Genomic DNA, 14,572 nt, shown 5'->3' with positions numbered 1-14,572 from the left:
CCGGATCTTTTGGAAAATCGGCTCTCCTGCGTTTTTGGATGATTTTGCGCTGTGCATTTCGGCTTAGCGATGATTGTACCTATAGATTATTTGATAGAAAGTGTATTAGTGATATTTGCTTGGACTTAGGGGCTTTACATTAATTACGTAAGAGTATTTATGGTAGTGTAGTTGTGAGATTTCTTACGCGCCATACAAATCATTTTTAATTTCCTTACAATAAATCTTACCATGGGGGAGGGCCGTTTTTCGACACAATTGTCTTACGTAATTAACAGACAACCCCTTATATTCATTCTGGTCTCACACAAGTGTATGAGAGAACAGTAGGCTAATCAATTTTCAAGACAAGACACACACACGTAGCATGAGAGAAGAATTGAGAGATAAAACATTAATACAATTACCTCCGGTACTGTAGACGCTGAAACCTCACGTATGATTTTTTCCGGCTTATCCGATGAACCAATTGCGCGTTCTGTTAACTCTGAACGAAACACTGCCGACTCGACTCGGAGAGAACTTGGCTCATGGTTGTGTTCTTTAGTAATGGTGATATTTGAATTTTGCTCTGTTCCACGTGTTATTGCACGACCACCGCAAGGGCCGGCTGGTCCAGGCGTTCGTCGTAGCTCACAGTCCCAATATTTAGCGTCATTCGTCTATTAGAAAGAAAGAAGTTAAACAATTTGACATAAAAAAAAAACAATAGTTTACCTTTTTGTTGAGATGGTATGTAAAACCGTTATAGCAACATTTTAACTTTCCTCTCACTGTTCGGATACTGCCCATAACTGCAAAACAGTCACATTCGACATTTTTGACAAAATGGAGTTAATACCGTGGAGAGTCATCAAATGATAAATACTTTTGATCAACTTACTGAAATCTGTGAGATTGTTCTAGAAAATTCGAAAAAAATACCAAGTTGTTTTGTCACATTGGTAATTATAACCGCATAACAGTCACATTGAGATTATAAATGAGCCTCGTAATGTAATAGCAATGAAATTTCTATCAGAATTATTTTCTGGCTATTCCTCTAGTATGCGAAATGCGTTGTACATAATATCAGCCTCAAATAAGCATTTTTGTGTTCCTGGTAATTTTTTGAAATTTTAGTTTCCTCCCATATTGCAATAAAATGCACACTTAGTATTCCATTTACTCAATGCCTACTTTTGTCGAATGTTACAATTATGCAGTTATGGGCAGGATAAGTTTGATATTTTCATCGTCTGCGTCATGTGTAGCGGGTTCAGAGCTTGTTGACGGTGAAACTGTTATAGTCTCATCATCACTAGCTAGATGTCTTTCAGCGGAGTCTTGTGGTTTTTCAATCACCATGCTTCTGAACTTTTGCCGATGAAGTTTTATGCGTTTTGATTGAGACAATGCATTTTCTTTATGATTATTATGATCAATCCGGCCAACGGAGTCGTACGACAAACCAGAGCGTCGCTTCCGCTTAATTGGTTTTATGGTGATAGATTCTAGTGGAACATTGAAAGAATAAGTTAAGTTATAAATTTTAAAATGTATTAGTTTACCTTCCGATGTCTCATTGTTAACCCTAACCTCATCGGTTGAAACGTGGCTCGTGGTAGACGCTTGCTGCTGGTTTTCTGGTGCTGAAGAATCATCAGAGCTTGAATTCGATAGCATTCGAATACGGCGATAAAAACGTGGTCTTTCAGGTGTTGAAAATAGATGGGCAGAATATTCTCCGCCATCAGAGATACTGAAGTATGTTTCGGATTCACTCGAAATCATTTTTCACTTGAAACTCCAATTACCAAGCTGCAACACTGTTGAGGGGTCAAATAGCAAGTGATCCAACCACCGAAAGAAGTGAAGGTTAGGTATTGTACATCACAGGGATAACTGTATGGGTGTAAACCCACATTGCTTGATTTTTTGGTGGTCGTTAGATATATGGAGAGAGAGCGCCTCATTAGTTTTTGGTATATAGTTACCTATTATACAACAAGATAAAATCCTGTATTTCAATTTTCTCTTCTTTATAAAGTGTGTTCTTCATGTTGTAACATCAGCACAGAAGTGGCTCACATTAAAGCTGTTTATATTTTAATCTGAAATTCACCCTTCTTTTGAGAATAAGCTGTTCTTTCTTACGAATCTTTCATATAGCAGCTGTTAAGTTTTCCGCATTAGTTTATTCCTTCATTTAAAAGTAGACGCAAGAACGCATATGATAAAAAGGCCGTAATACTTATAATACTTCAATACAGAATTTCACCTTCTTTGAATAATAGGCTGTTCTTCCTAGTTGAACTGACCTGTTGTATTTGATTTTCGCTCCCGGTACTAACAGAAAATAACTGGCTGATAATTATCATGACAAAAAAAAATTAAACACGGAAAATCAGACATATCTTAAACAGTTACATAAGATAATAAAAGGAAGCAAGTATATTAATATGAATATCCATAAATATTATACTTTCGGGGTAATGGCGTTCGGGGTAGTGACCCATTCGGGGTAATGGCGTTCGGGGTAATGACCCATTCGGGGTAGTGGCGTTCGGGGGTACTGGCGTTCGGGGTAATGGCGTTCGGAGTAGTGGCATTCGGGGTAGTGGCATTCGGGGTAGTGTCATAGAATCGTATTTTTTAATCCTCTACCATATGGAAACCTTAGTGTTGCTCAGCGGAATACTTACATGTTTTGGTAAGACTCTTTTCTGTTTGTTTGAAATTTTCTTAATAACTTTATAAGGTTTCATTTCAACATATCTGACATTCACACAAGGCAATGAGTGGGTTTAATTTAAATGTTACAACTAAGAAGTGGGTCGAAAAGCAGTTACAAACATTTAAAACAATCTCAAAAATATTGAGGGGAGCCCAAAATTAATTTGATTTTAAGAAATGCCTTACATTTTTTTTTAATCATGCGGATATGATGTTATGTTAATGCATACCATAACACATGGAATAATGATATTCATTTTTTTTACTGTACTGTATGCTTTGTGGCATGAATAAATGAGATAGGGGACACAAGTCGATAAGTGATCATGAAAACACTAAACTGAGAAGCAGACTCTGTCCCAGTTGGAACATAACGCCAGAAAGAAGAAGAAAAATAAGTAGAACAGAGGAATCACTAGAATATTTGCTTTAGAATTTGCTGGAGTATTGAATTAAATTAAATTTTATAGAATCCATCAACACATAGGGAGACTTACGGCTTCGGCACCTTTCGACTATTATCGGCAACCAAATTTCAAACGCCAAATATACAGTATTTTTCTATCAAAACACATCAGTGGAAACATTCAGATGATTCTTTGTTCTGCCCGCTTCCCGCTGGCGAGATTTCCGAGACTAAACAAACGATATCGCCGGAGATGTCATCAATTCAAATGAGCACGCCACAAAATGCGACTGATTTGGAGCTGCCGAAGAGATTCACCAGCAGTTGTTATGGGAAAGTTGCCGAAGAGATTGAGGCTGCCGACAATAGTCACAATGACAAGGGATGTTCGCAGCGTTCTTAAAACGTTTCCAAAAGCATTTTGACAAGTCTGTAAGTGTGAATCGATAGAGGATTGAGCAACGCATAAATGTAAATAGACAAACACGGAATTTGTCTGCTTATGTCCGAGAAAATTACAAAAGAAGCACGGCATCGGCTTAAGCTGCCGAGAATACGTAAGTTCCCCTACCTAAGAAATCAATCAAGATAAATTTAAAATAACTGCAAAAGTAATAAACTCCAAGAGATATTGCGGCAGCAACTTAATTAGGATTGCTGTTGGTGTTAATTTAGAAGTTCCTAATAAATTTTCTGGAAAAGCCTTGAATAAACTGTGAATTAATTCTTGGAGGGATCAAATTTGGACGAAAGCAAACTTTTAGAGTAAACCTTGTAGAAAATACTGAAGGTATTTCTATTATTTTGAAGAGCAAATATTGGAGAAATGATCCTATTCCAAAATCTGTGAAAGAATTTCTGGACGATTTCTGGAAGAATTAAGGATTGCTGATATTATCTCATTGTCAGATTCATTGTTTAAAACTGACTACAAAATCACATTTTCACTAAATTTTGAGCCTCGAGAGTATTTTAAAAAATATTTGAAAATTTCGAAAAAAAAAGTTTTGAACCTGGACTACATAGCATAGAGGAACCGCAATTAAGGCTGACAAGTTCACCCATGTTCGTTCAGACAATCCGTCTTTCAATGAGCTAAATTTAATGTTCGGCTCATTTTTTTTTTCTTGGAATTTAGATGTGCGAAAATCCAAAAAAATGTTGCGCTTTTCCATTGTGAAATACCCTAGTTACCCCACCAAACTTGAATCTATATCCGGAATCAATTTTGATGGTCCATGCAATACATGAATCAAATTTATAACTGGCGATTTGGCGAAACTAGAGAATTTTGAAACTTGATGTCTGTATTGAAAAGGTTAAGACTTTTGCCTTGCGGCAATTGGCTTCTAATACCTGTAATGATATATTATCAATATTCGCATTTTTTTTTTAATTGGGGGTGGTGAGGAAATTATGTCACGTTATAAGAGGAGAGAGGAGTTGGTGGTGTGGTACAGCGTGAATAAACCTAGATTCACTTTTCGATAAGAAAAAGTGTATGCATCTTCGTTGTTTAAGGTGAATATAAATCGAAGGCATACCTCAGAATTTCAAGAGCACAAATCTAACGAACTCGACAGCGGTTCAAGCTGAACACTTGATCGATTGGCCATCGAGTAACCAAACGATAGTTTTCAGCTTGAATGGACGTCTGGTTCTTTAGATTTGTGCTCTTGAAGATTTGAGGTGTGGCTTTGGATCACACAAATCAACGCGATTTTTTACGGCGACAGCGACAAACAATCGCTGCGATTTCGCTGCTACATGTAGAGTTTTATGACACAACAACGAAATCTCGGCGATTTTTTGTCGCCATCGCGGAAAAAATCGCGTTGATTTGGAAGAGCTGTTCTTATACTGTGTTAAAAGTGACGTCATAGCGGGAAAGCAAGAGAGAGAACTAATGCGCGCGCATCAATAATCTGCACCACCTGAGCAAATCCAGAACATCAGGGACTCACGCTCCGCAGCTTTTTTTTACATTTGTGTACAAAGAGTTTTTGCGATATATTAACGGATTTGCTCAACAGGACACGCGATGTTTCCAGGAGGAAACCGTGGTTTTGCTTTCTTCATTCTTATGGAAGATAACATTGCGGTAGTTCATCAAACGCAGTTTTTTCTTTCCTGGGCTATTCGCCGCGAGGAATTTATGACAAATTGGCGTTTTTGGAAACTTTACAACGGCAGTTCAGTTTATCATATTCTGCGGACCAGTCAATACTACAGTCATCCAACAGTTATGGATAGCACACAGACATTGGCGTAGCTAGGATTTTTTCCTGGAGGGGGCCTAGGGGGGGGGGGCCTAGAAAAAACTTGTTTCATAGAAGTAATGTCGGTTAAAAATAATCACGATTTTCCCAAATTTCGTTGTTTTATCAGAATTGTATTGATTTTATTTGTTTATTATTTTGTCTCATTTCACGGCACATCAGCGATATTTGTAAATTTCAATCTTCGCTACTGGATTCTTTTTGTAATCCAGTCAAAAATTCTTCAAGAATTCTAGCAAAAAAAACTTACAACGAATGTCATTTGTGGTACTTCCACGAACTATTCAGGTATTCAACCATGTGCTTTGAAGAGATTCCTTCTTGGAGAAGAAATTCCTTCCTCAATTATTTTCGTACCTTTTAGTGCTTTCTCCAAGAATCCCTTTACCGGTTTCCACTGAGCTCATCCTGGGATTCTCACGAAAAATCATTCCTAGACTTATTGATGACTAGAAAGTTTCTCTATCAAATAGCAAAAAAATAAAAAAAAAGATTTTTTCCAGAGAATGCATTAAAAATTATTTTAATAAATTCTCCTGGAAGGCCTTCTACATACTTATTACATATAAATTCCAATTGTTAGTTAAAAGTATCCTCCAGTTGTCCATTAAAAATTTGGAAAAAATGGATCAGGAATAACTAAGAATTTCATCAAAAAATAGTACAAAAAAATCTATGACTCTCACTAAAAATGTCTTCAAGATCAACAAGCAAGGATTCTTTCCACGAATTCTTCAGATAGTTCATCAACAGTTCTTCCCACTTTGCTTTCAAAGTTCTTCCTAAATATCTCTGCAGGATTGTTAAAAAAAAAAACCTCAGTAAAAATTATCCGGACTTCCTGCAAAACAATCAAATGATTATTCCAGGTATTAGGTGTTGCTCTAAGAATTGCTCGTAATATTTCACAAGAATTTCATGAGCATTTGTGAAAAAAATACAATTGAGAAAATTTTATTCATGATTTTTCAGAGAAATTCTCCGCATTTGTGTTTGCAATATTTTCACAGATATTTTTTTAGATTCCCTAAGATTCTTCTGAAAAAACTCACCAGAGATTCATCTGAATATTTTCCAGAGATTTTTTTTTTGTTTAAACCGTACTTACGATGCTTTTCGAAATTTTTGAAAAAAATTTTCATCAGATTTACTAATATTTTGCAATTCATTCTTGAGCTTTTTAAAAATTTCTCTAGAAATTCCATCAAATATTCTTTCAGGGTCTAGAATTAACTCTAATTTTTTTGGTAATGGTAATCTCAGGATTTTTCCATGAATCAAATTAAAAAAAATATCCATTCTCAATTTTTTGGTTCAAAAACTACTCCGGGAATATCACAATATTTTTAGGGATTGCTCTACATATTCCCCTACAAATCACTCCATATCAGATTTCTGGAGAAACACATACAAAAAAAGGTTTGAAAGTACTTTGTTGGTAATCTATTAAATAAACAATATTCGAAAAAAAAATACAGAATTCCTGTCGTAAAATTCAAGAATTGACATTGTACCTCATAGAAAAGTGAAGTGGTCCTTGTTTTTTTCCTCGTCTCTTATAATAGAAAATTATTGGTGTTTTTACTGAAAACATTTGTAACTTAAATCTTAGATAATATTTTGTATCAACTCCGAAGTTTTATGATACTCTGGTGAACATATTGATGTAGATTTTTTCCTACGTTCAGAATTTCAAAACAAACTTTTTGAAGGGTCTATTATTCTGTAATACTGCAAGAGTTTAACGCAAAAACATTGCCAGTATGTTTATAGATCATAAGTCTTATAATTCACCATTTTTTAAATTCTTTAAAATATTGCATTTTTTTGGAGTATGGATAGATTTTTATACGAAGTTCCTCAAAGCGTCTTGCGAAGGAAGGAGAAACAAAAGCAGGTTGAAAGGTTGAAGCAAGTAGAGCAATAGATGGTTAATGGTAAAATGAAAAACAAGTGATGATTTATCTTATTTCTAGAGGTAAATTACAAGATAGTTAAAACCTCTCTAATTAATTGACAAATAAAATAAATTTCTCAAGAAGTTGCATCATCTTCTTAAGAATTTATTCTGGAAAATATTCTTCCTTGACTTCCGGTTTTCTAGAATTCTGCCAGCGAGCCTATAGAAATTCCGCCCTAATGCATTCTGGTAATAATTGATAACATTATTTCCAAAGAAGTGTTTTAAGGAAGATCAATACAAATTTCTTTACTCTTCTACTTCTCAGTTATTTTGCTACATATTTCTCTACAGATTCCTGAACCGCTATGCCAATTTCGGAAGCAAAACTATTTCTGGGGTTTTCAAAAAATTTCGCAGGCAAGCGACATCTAAAACCTTTTTTTCAATTCTAGAATAATCCGGGGATTTGAAGAGAAATTTTAGTAACATTTTTTAGGTAAATCCGGGAACATATTCCGAAATCAATATGCTAATGAAAAATAGACAAACAACCCGAGGAGGAAAAAATAACTCGCAATAATTTATGCATACCATATTTTGGTATCATACCATAATTAGGGGCCCAGATAGCCGTAGCGGTAAACGCGCAGCTATTCAGCAAGGCCAAGCTGAGGGTCGTGGGTTCGAATCCCACCGGTCGAGGATCTTTTCGGGTTGGAAATTTTCTCGACTTCCCAGGGCATAAAGTATCATCGTACCTGCCACACGATATAAGCATGCAAAAATGGTCATTGGCATAGTAAGCTCTCAGTTAATAACTGTGGAAGCGCTCATAAGAACACTAAGCTGAGAAGCAGGCTCTGTCCCAGTGGGGACGTAACGCCAGAAAGAAGAAGAAGACCATAATTAGGTATTGTTCAGTTTTCAATACCTCGTTTTGGTATTATAGAGGCATTAAAAAAATGTTTCAAACAATTATAAATACTTCATTTTGGTATTCGAAAGATATTGAGGACTGCTGAAGGTGAACTATTATTGAAAAAAATCACTTTTATATGAAAATCCATCAAGTATTATTTAGGTATTACAATACCTGATCTAATTATCAGCTTGGCATTTGTAGAATATGCAGAAGGTATTATTTGAGGTATTTTACCTCTTATGCAGGGCTCATTCATACCTCATTCAGGTTGTAAGTATTGAAAATTATCTGGTATGGAATACCTCAATTTGGTATTCAGTAGTTATTTTCTTCTGCTCGGTAAGGAATGAATGTCAACAAGGAGAAATTCACTATGAAAATATGAACAAGTCCCATAATATTATTTGACTTATTTACAAGACATCAAAAGTTCTGAAGCCACCCTTCAATATTCCTTGAGGAATTTGATTATACTAAAATTCTGTAAAGAATATCCAAGCTATTTAAAAAATTCTACAAATCTGTTAGAAATTAATCAAATTAAAATTTATGAAGTAATAAGTTTTCTTGGAAAAGCATAGTTTATGCGATAATTGTGTTACATCTTTTCACATCATCTAAAGAAAACTTGGATACGCCAAAATTCCATGAAAGTTATGTCTTAATTTTCAACAAAAATTTTTGCTATGTATTGTCTTATAAATTCCTTTAGAAATTCTGTCTTTATTTTTTCAATTATTTTTTTCGGACACTATACGAGTTGGACACTATAATGTATGGATTTCTCTAGTGAATTCTCATAACCGGACACCTCGAGCAGGGTATCCTCCAAAAACATAATAAATGAGAATGCAGGGAACATGCTGCTTAATGTTGAAACAATATTAATTGGATTTGGAACGAATTATAAAAATATTGTCCAAAAATTGCACTTATCGCATACAACAAAAAATATTTCTAACAGTAACCATTCGATCGACAGCAACCGTTAAGCTATCGGTTGTTGTGCGATTCACCGAAGTCAGAACCATTACGCTGCTGCTATGTGAGACAAGCGAGGTTTCTTCACTTCAGTTGTACAACATAAGAAAACGTAACTACTGAAGAGATTTTTGTCAGTAACCATGACTCTTGTTATTGACAAAAATCTCTTAAGTAGTTACATTGATTCAGAAGATTCTGCTACGTGTTAATTTGTTGTGTTTTTTATTATCATCAAAAATTCTGGGGGGGGCCTGGATTATTCTGGAGGGGGCTAGGCCCCCCTGGTCCCCCCTGTTCCTACGCCAATGCACACAGATATGGATCAAAGTTGGATTAAACGGAGAATATCTCATCAAATAGAGTAGCAATTACGCAGAACCTATTTTACCTACGCGAACCATAAATCTATACAGCATCACAATCAACAATAACATCCTTAAACACTTTTGTTCCATTCGTAGGATATAAAATTTCATACATATGCCTAGACGCGTCGATTCATATTTGTGGGGCATTGAAACCCATACCACAGTTGGTGGGTGTTCAGACAGACCGGACTAGATGATATTTTGGCGTTCTAAAGATACGTTAAGGACTCAATCAAATGTGATTTTTCCTATGCTATTTTTATACAGATGTATCATCAAATAGATAAGTTCCATTATTACAGCAAATAACACAAATATTTCGATACTTCGCATGCCTGGGAAACGTTTTTCTGGAACCATGAAAAAACACTTGGTTCAGTCTGTCTGAACACCGACCAGTTATGAATCTAAGATAAAACGATTCCTAAAGAAACACCAAAACGTATGCTTTCACTAGCACACCATTCGTTTGCCTCGAAGATAATTTGCTGTTATAGTGTTCTGATCCATGATATGAGTCGATTTGATCCGTAATACGGACCCATTTTTGACTGTAGCTAGGAGTAGAAGCGAACGCTTTGCCTTTTTTTGTTCGAAATTAAACTTGAATTTCGCGAAATTCCGTTTTATTCCGTTTGTTTTTAATTTTCCGCGGAAATATTTTAACAATTTGGCGAAACGAAACGAAATAGCAAAATACAAATTTCGCCTGTGCGAGTTCCGTGGAATTCCGCGGAATTTCGTTTCGAAGCGTATTTGACGGAATCATTCGGTATTTCGCATACCCTTAGCTTCTATACAATATGATTTGTTATGCTGCTCAATATATATTTAAGAAGCGCTTTGTCGTTAGTTATACAGCGAGCATACAGCAGTATGCTGTAAAACAACAACTTGTGGCGCATCTACTCAGCTTGTTGGATGTAAACATTGCGTTTGACGTTTCGCACCCTTTTACAGCCTGATGAAGTGGTGTAAGCGTGGCTATGGCATCTTTTACGATCATTATAAAATATTGTGTGAACCGTTTTCGATGTAGAACAAAACGGTGTGTTTTCTTTGCCTTTCGATATAGACTGTGGTGGCAACAAGGACAGCGTCGAGACTTGTGGATGCAGAGATCATGAGTTCGAGCGGTGGCAGGTAACGTTGGGAACATTAAATTCAGATACTTATGATATGAATTCCGGAAGCTGTAAAACAGCTTGAAAATAATATTTAATCGATAATACAGCGAAGCTGTATAATAATTATTCAACAGTTGCAAAATGGTTGAGAAAGCGCCTCCCGAAGATGTTACACAGCTACTTATCGTATGACTGTCGAGATAGAGCAATGATCGATATGAATAAGAGCTGCCAACACAGCTTAAAAGTAGCTGAGTAGATTCGCCAGATTTGTTGGTAAAAGGATCGCATAGAAGCTTTCGTTCGTATGTACAGCGCCTTTAATCAGCATAAATCCGTATAAAGAAGGCCTAGAGAATGTTTACATTTGCATTGAATGGTACAATGCTGCCTTGGGGAAAACCAGCTCTTACAGGAAGTCTTTCAGATCTGGAGTTCTGATAATTAACCTGAAGTGTACGATTTGACAGATAACTTTGAATTATTCTAACAATGTATGTTGGAAAATTAAAGTTTTTCAATTTTACAATCAAACCTTCATGCCAAACACTGTCGAATGCTTTTTCTATGTCTAGAAGAGCAAGACCAGTAGAGTAGCCTTCAGATTTGTTGGAACGGATCAAATTTGTTACACGTAAAAGTTGATGAGTGGTTGAATGTCCATGGCGGAATCCGAACTGTTCATTGGCAAAAATTTAATTTTCGTTGATGTGGGCCATCATTCTGTTCAAAATAACCTTTTCAAAAAGTTTACTGATGGAGAAAAGCAAACTGAGAAAGCTAGAAGCTTCTACAGGATTATTGTCTAGTTTTAAAATTGGTACAACCTTAGGATTTTTCCATTTGTCAGGAAAATATGCCAACTGAAAACATATGTTAAATATATCAACTAAGAATGATAAGCTACTTTCTGGAAGTTTCTTGATGAGGATGTAGAAAATTGCATCATCGGCAGGAGCTTTCATATTTTTGATTTTTTTAATAACAGTTCTCACTTCTTCCAAATCAATCTCCCAGGAGTTTTCGAAAACGTTCTCTTGATTGAGAATATTTTCGAAGCCCTGAGTAACTTGATTTTCTATTGGACTAGTAAGTCCTAAATTAAAATTGTGCGCGCTTTTCAACGGCATATCAAGTTTTTGAGCTTTCTCGTAATTAGTTAGTAATAATTTGTTTTCCTCGTTCAATGCCGGTATTGGCTTTTGAGGTTTTTTCAACATTTTAGAATTAGAAATTCGTTTTTTAATTTCTTTCTGCAAATCCTGCCATATAATTTCCATAGCAGGATTGCGAGTGCGTTGAAATTGCCTTCTTCTCACGTTTTTAAGACGGATCAAGAGTTTAAGATCATCGTCTATAATCACGGATTCAAATTTTACTTCACATTTTGGAATTGCAATGCTCCGGGCTTCAACAATGGAATTTGTTAAACTTTCAAGAGCATTGTCAATATCAAGTTTAGTTTGTAAAGAAATGTTAACATCAAGATTAGAGTCAATATATGTTTCATATATATTCCAGTCGGCTCGAAAACAATTGAAAGTGGGGCTGATAGGATTGAGAATCGCTTCATGGGATATTTGAAAAAATAACATGAGTAATCAGATGTCTACAAAGGTGACTAGAGTTGGTTAAGACCAAATCAATCCTAGAAGGGTTTCTAAAAGAGGAAAAGCATGTGAGGCTATCAGGGTATTGAATTGAGAAATATCCTGAAGAGCGCTAATCAAATAAAATTCTGCGGTTGGAATTACTTTGAGAATTATCCCATGACCGATTTTTGGCATCAAAGTCACCAATGACAAAAAAAAATGACTTATTGCGAGTCAATTTTTGCTAGTCAGTATGAAGCAAATTAACTTGCTGTCCAGAGCATTGAAAAGGCAAATAGGCAACTATGAAAGTATATTTTTGCAATTTCTCATCGTAATAGGCTGTTTTTCATCACGCCAATCTGTCATGAAACGGCCTACTTTCCTGCACTGAAGTATGCAGTGCGGGAATAGTCATTACCTAACTGAAACCAGTGCTGTAATGATTTATTACGCAACGCTTTCTCATTACGCAACTGTTTTGAGTTGCGTAATGAATCATTACACAACAATTTTTCAGAATTGTGAAATGATGGTGAATGCATTCCGATATAATTTCTGATACCCTCAAGTGGTCTTCTACGAAATTGCAAAAAATGTTGTACGTAACTCGTTGCAGAACTCGATTTTTACAGCACTCGTCGTAATTATCCTACTCGGCAAGCCTCGTAGGATAAATTTACGACACGTGCTGTAAAAATCATCATTCTGCAACTTGTTCCGTAAACTACTATTACCAAGCTGTGTTTCAACCAACCAAAAATTTTGGATCTCTTTTGAGTTTGATCCAGTTTGCAAGTAAGTCTTAGTGATAACTGCTGTTATTGGCTAAGCAGTTCGTCCTCTTTACCATTCAAAGAACGATCAAAAATTAAAAATATTAAAAAAAATATTTGGATCCCTTAGAAAAAAACGTAATCCAATAACAATTTGATTAGTTAACTTTACCCCAACTTGAACTGTTTCAGTCATAGTGGTGGATTTCAACATTGCATCAATTATTTGTTTCACTTGTTCAGTTAGCCAGTTAGCATTTCAGCCGTTCTACATTTTCTCTTTAGGGATTACGAAAAAATCTGTCATGCTTCAAGAGGAAGGGGTACGTAGCGTGACAAGCCTTTCAAAATATTCGGAAGCCTCATATAAATACATGGCAAGGTGGTAGGAGGAAGAAAAGGTTCAAATTTAACGTGACATAATTTGTATACCATCCCTTATGAAAAGGTAATTCTGTCCTCCGCAGTTATTCATACCAATTATTTCCACCGGCACGTGATTGATCCTCTTGGTGGACGCCGCCGACCGAAGGCTGTGTTCCAGCATTTTCACCTTCTCGCTTTGCTCGGTGAAGCGATCCAACAGCGCCCGATAGCGTGTTTTGTGCCTTTGATTGGCCTCGTATAGCTGTTCCCGTTGGGCGATTTCCTTCTCAAGTTGCATCTTGTACTGCACATTGCTCTGAGATAGACTACTGGTTTCTGCTTTTAGTTGAACATTTTCCACCAACAATGTTTGGTTTTCGATGGCTAGCTGTTCGTTTTGTGATTCCACTGAAAGCAACATTATTTATCGACCATATTTTAATCTAAGTTAGTTCACAACTCACGCAAATCGTTTCTGGATATCAGCTCTTTGATTCTTAAGTTCAAACGATATATGTCCTCCTCATATCGTTCCATTTCTTGAACTTCAATCTACTAAATCTATACTGAGAGCGATAATTTGCTGCATTCGTATGATTCTACATTTGATCGAAGATTTACTTATCTTTGGTGTAGGAAGGTGATAAGATAAAACATGATGCACCATCTGGCGGTGAGTGGCAAAAGAATCGCTTGGCTTGCACGTAAGCTTGCTCACAAGTTGTTGAGTGCAAGATTTTGCCAATCTGAATGGTAGGGTTGTTCTCACATTCGCTTATCCATGACTCCCAAATGAAAAGTGTTCATTTTATATGTTCATTTTTCTATGTTGTATTTATTATTTACGTAACAAAACTAGGAAACAGTCATACTGCGTGTTGGTTTTAGAAGTAAAGTTTGAGAAGTGATACAATGTTTTGAATGCACTGAAAATTAATTTAAATCCTGTTAAATGAACATTTATGCTTGTAAAAAAAGTACGAACAGATATGTTGTTTTTCAACATTCGATTGATTGTACAAGTTAAGTAAACATGTTTGAGAAATACCGAAAATAATAGATATATTTGATACCATTCAAAATTTATTTCACCGTAGTAACTTAGAAAACTCATTTTTCATAACCCTGTTTGCC

At 35.8% G+C, this 14,572-nt stretch overlaps 1 protein-coding gene across 2 annotated transcripts in view; it reads right to left on the bottom strand.

Annotated features, from left to right (window-relative positions):
• The window catches only part of LOC5565398 (myosin heavy chain, cardiac muscle isoform), a 37,290-nt gene extending 23,249 nt beyond the window's left edge, over positions 1 to 14,041 (bottom strand). The window contains exons 1-2 of one of the 2 annotated variants that reach the window (XM_001649646.2): positions 13,903 to 14,041; positions 13,550 to 13,846 (exon numbers count right to left, since the gene is read on the bottom strand). In XM_001649646.2, the coding sequence (XP_001649696.2) occupies positions 13,550 to 13,846; positions 13,903 to 13,975 (370 nt within the window). In that variant the 5' untranslated portion in view covers positions 13,976 to 14,041. The remainder of the gene's footprint in view (positions 1 to 13,549; positions 13,847 to 13,902) is intronic. The other variant, XM_021845284.1, reaches the window with a different exon arrangement.
• Between the last annotated feature and the right edge of the window lie 531 nt (positions 14,042 to 14,572).

Source organism: Aedes aegypti, chromosome 2, assembly GCF_002204515.2.
Source record: "Aedes aegypti strain LVP_AGWG chromosome 2, AaegL5.0 Primary Assembly, whole genome shotgun sequence".
In the NCBI taxonomy this organism is placed as follows: domain Eukaryota; kingdom Metazoa; phylum Arthropoda; class Insecta; order Diptera; family Culicidae; genus Aedes; species Aedes aegypti.
This window is presented reverse-complemented; position numbering and strand designations above follow the sequence as displayed.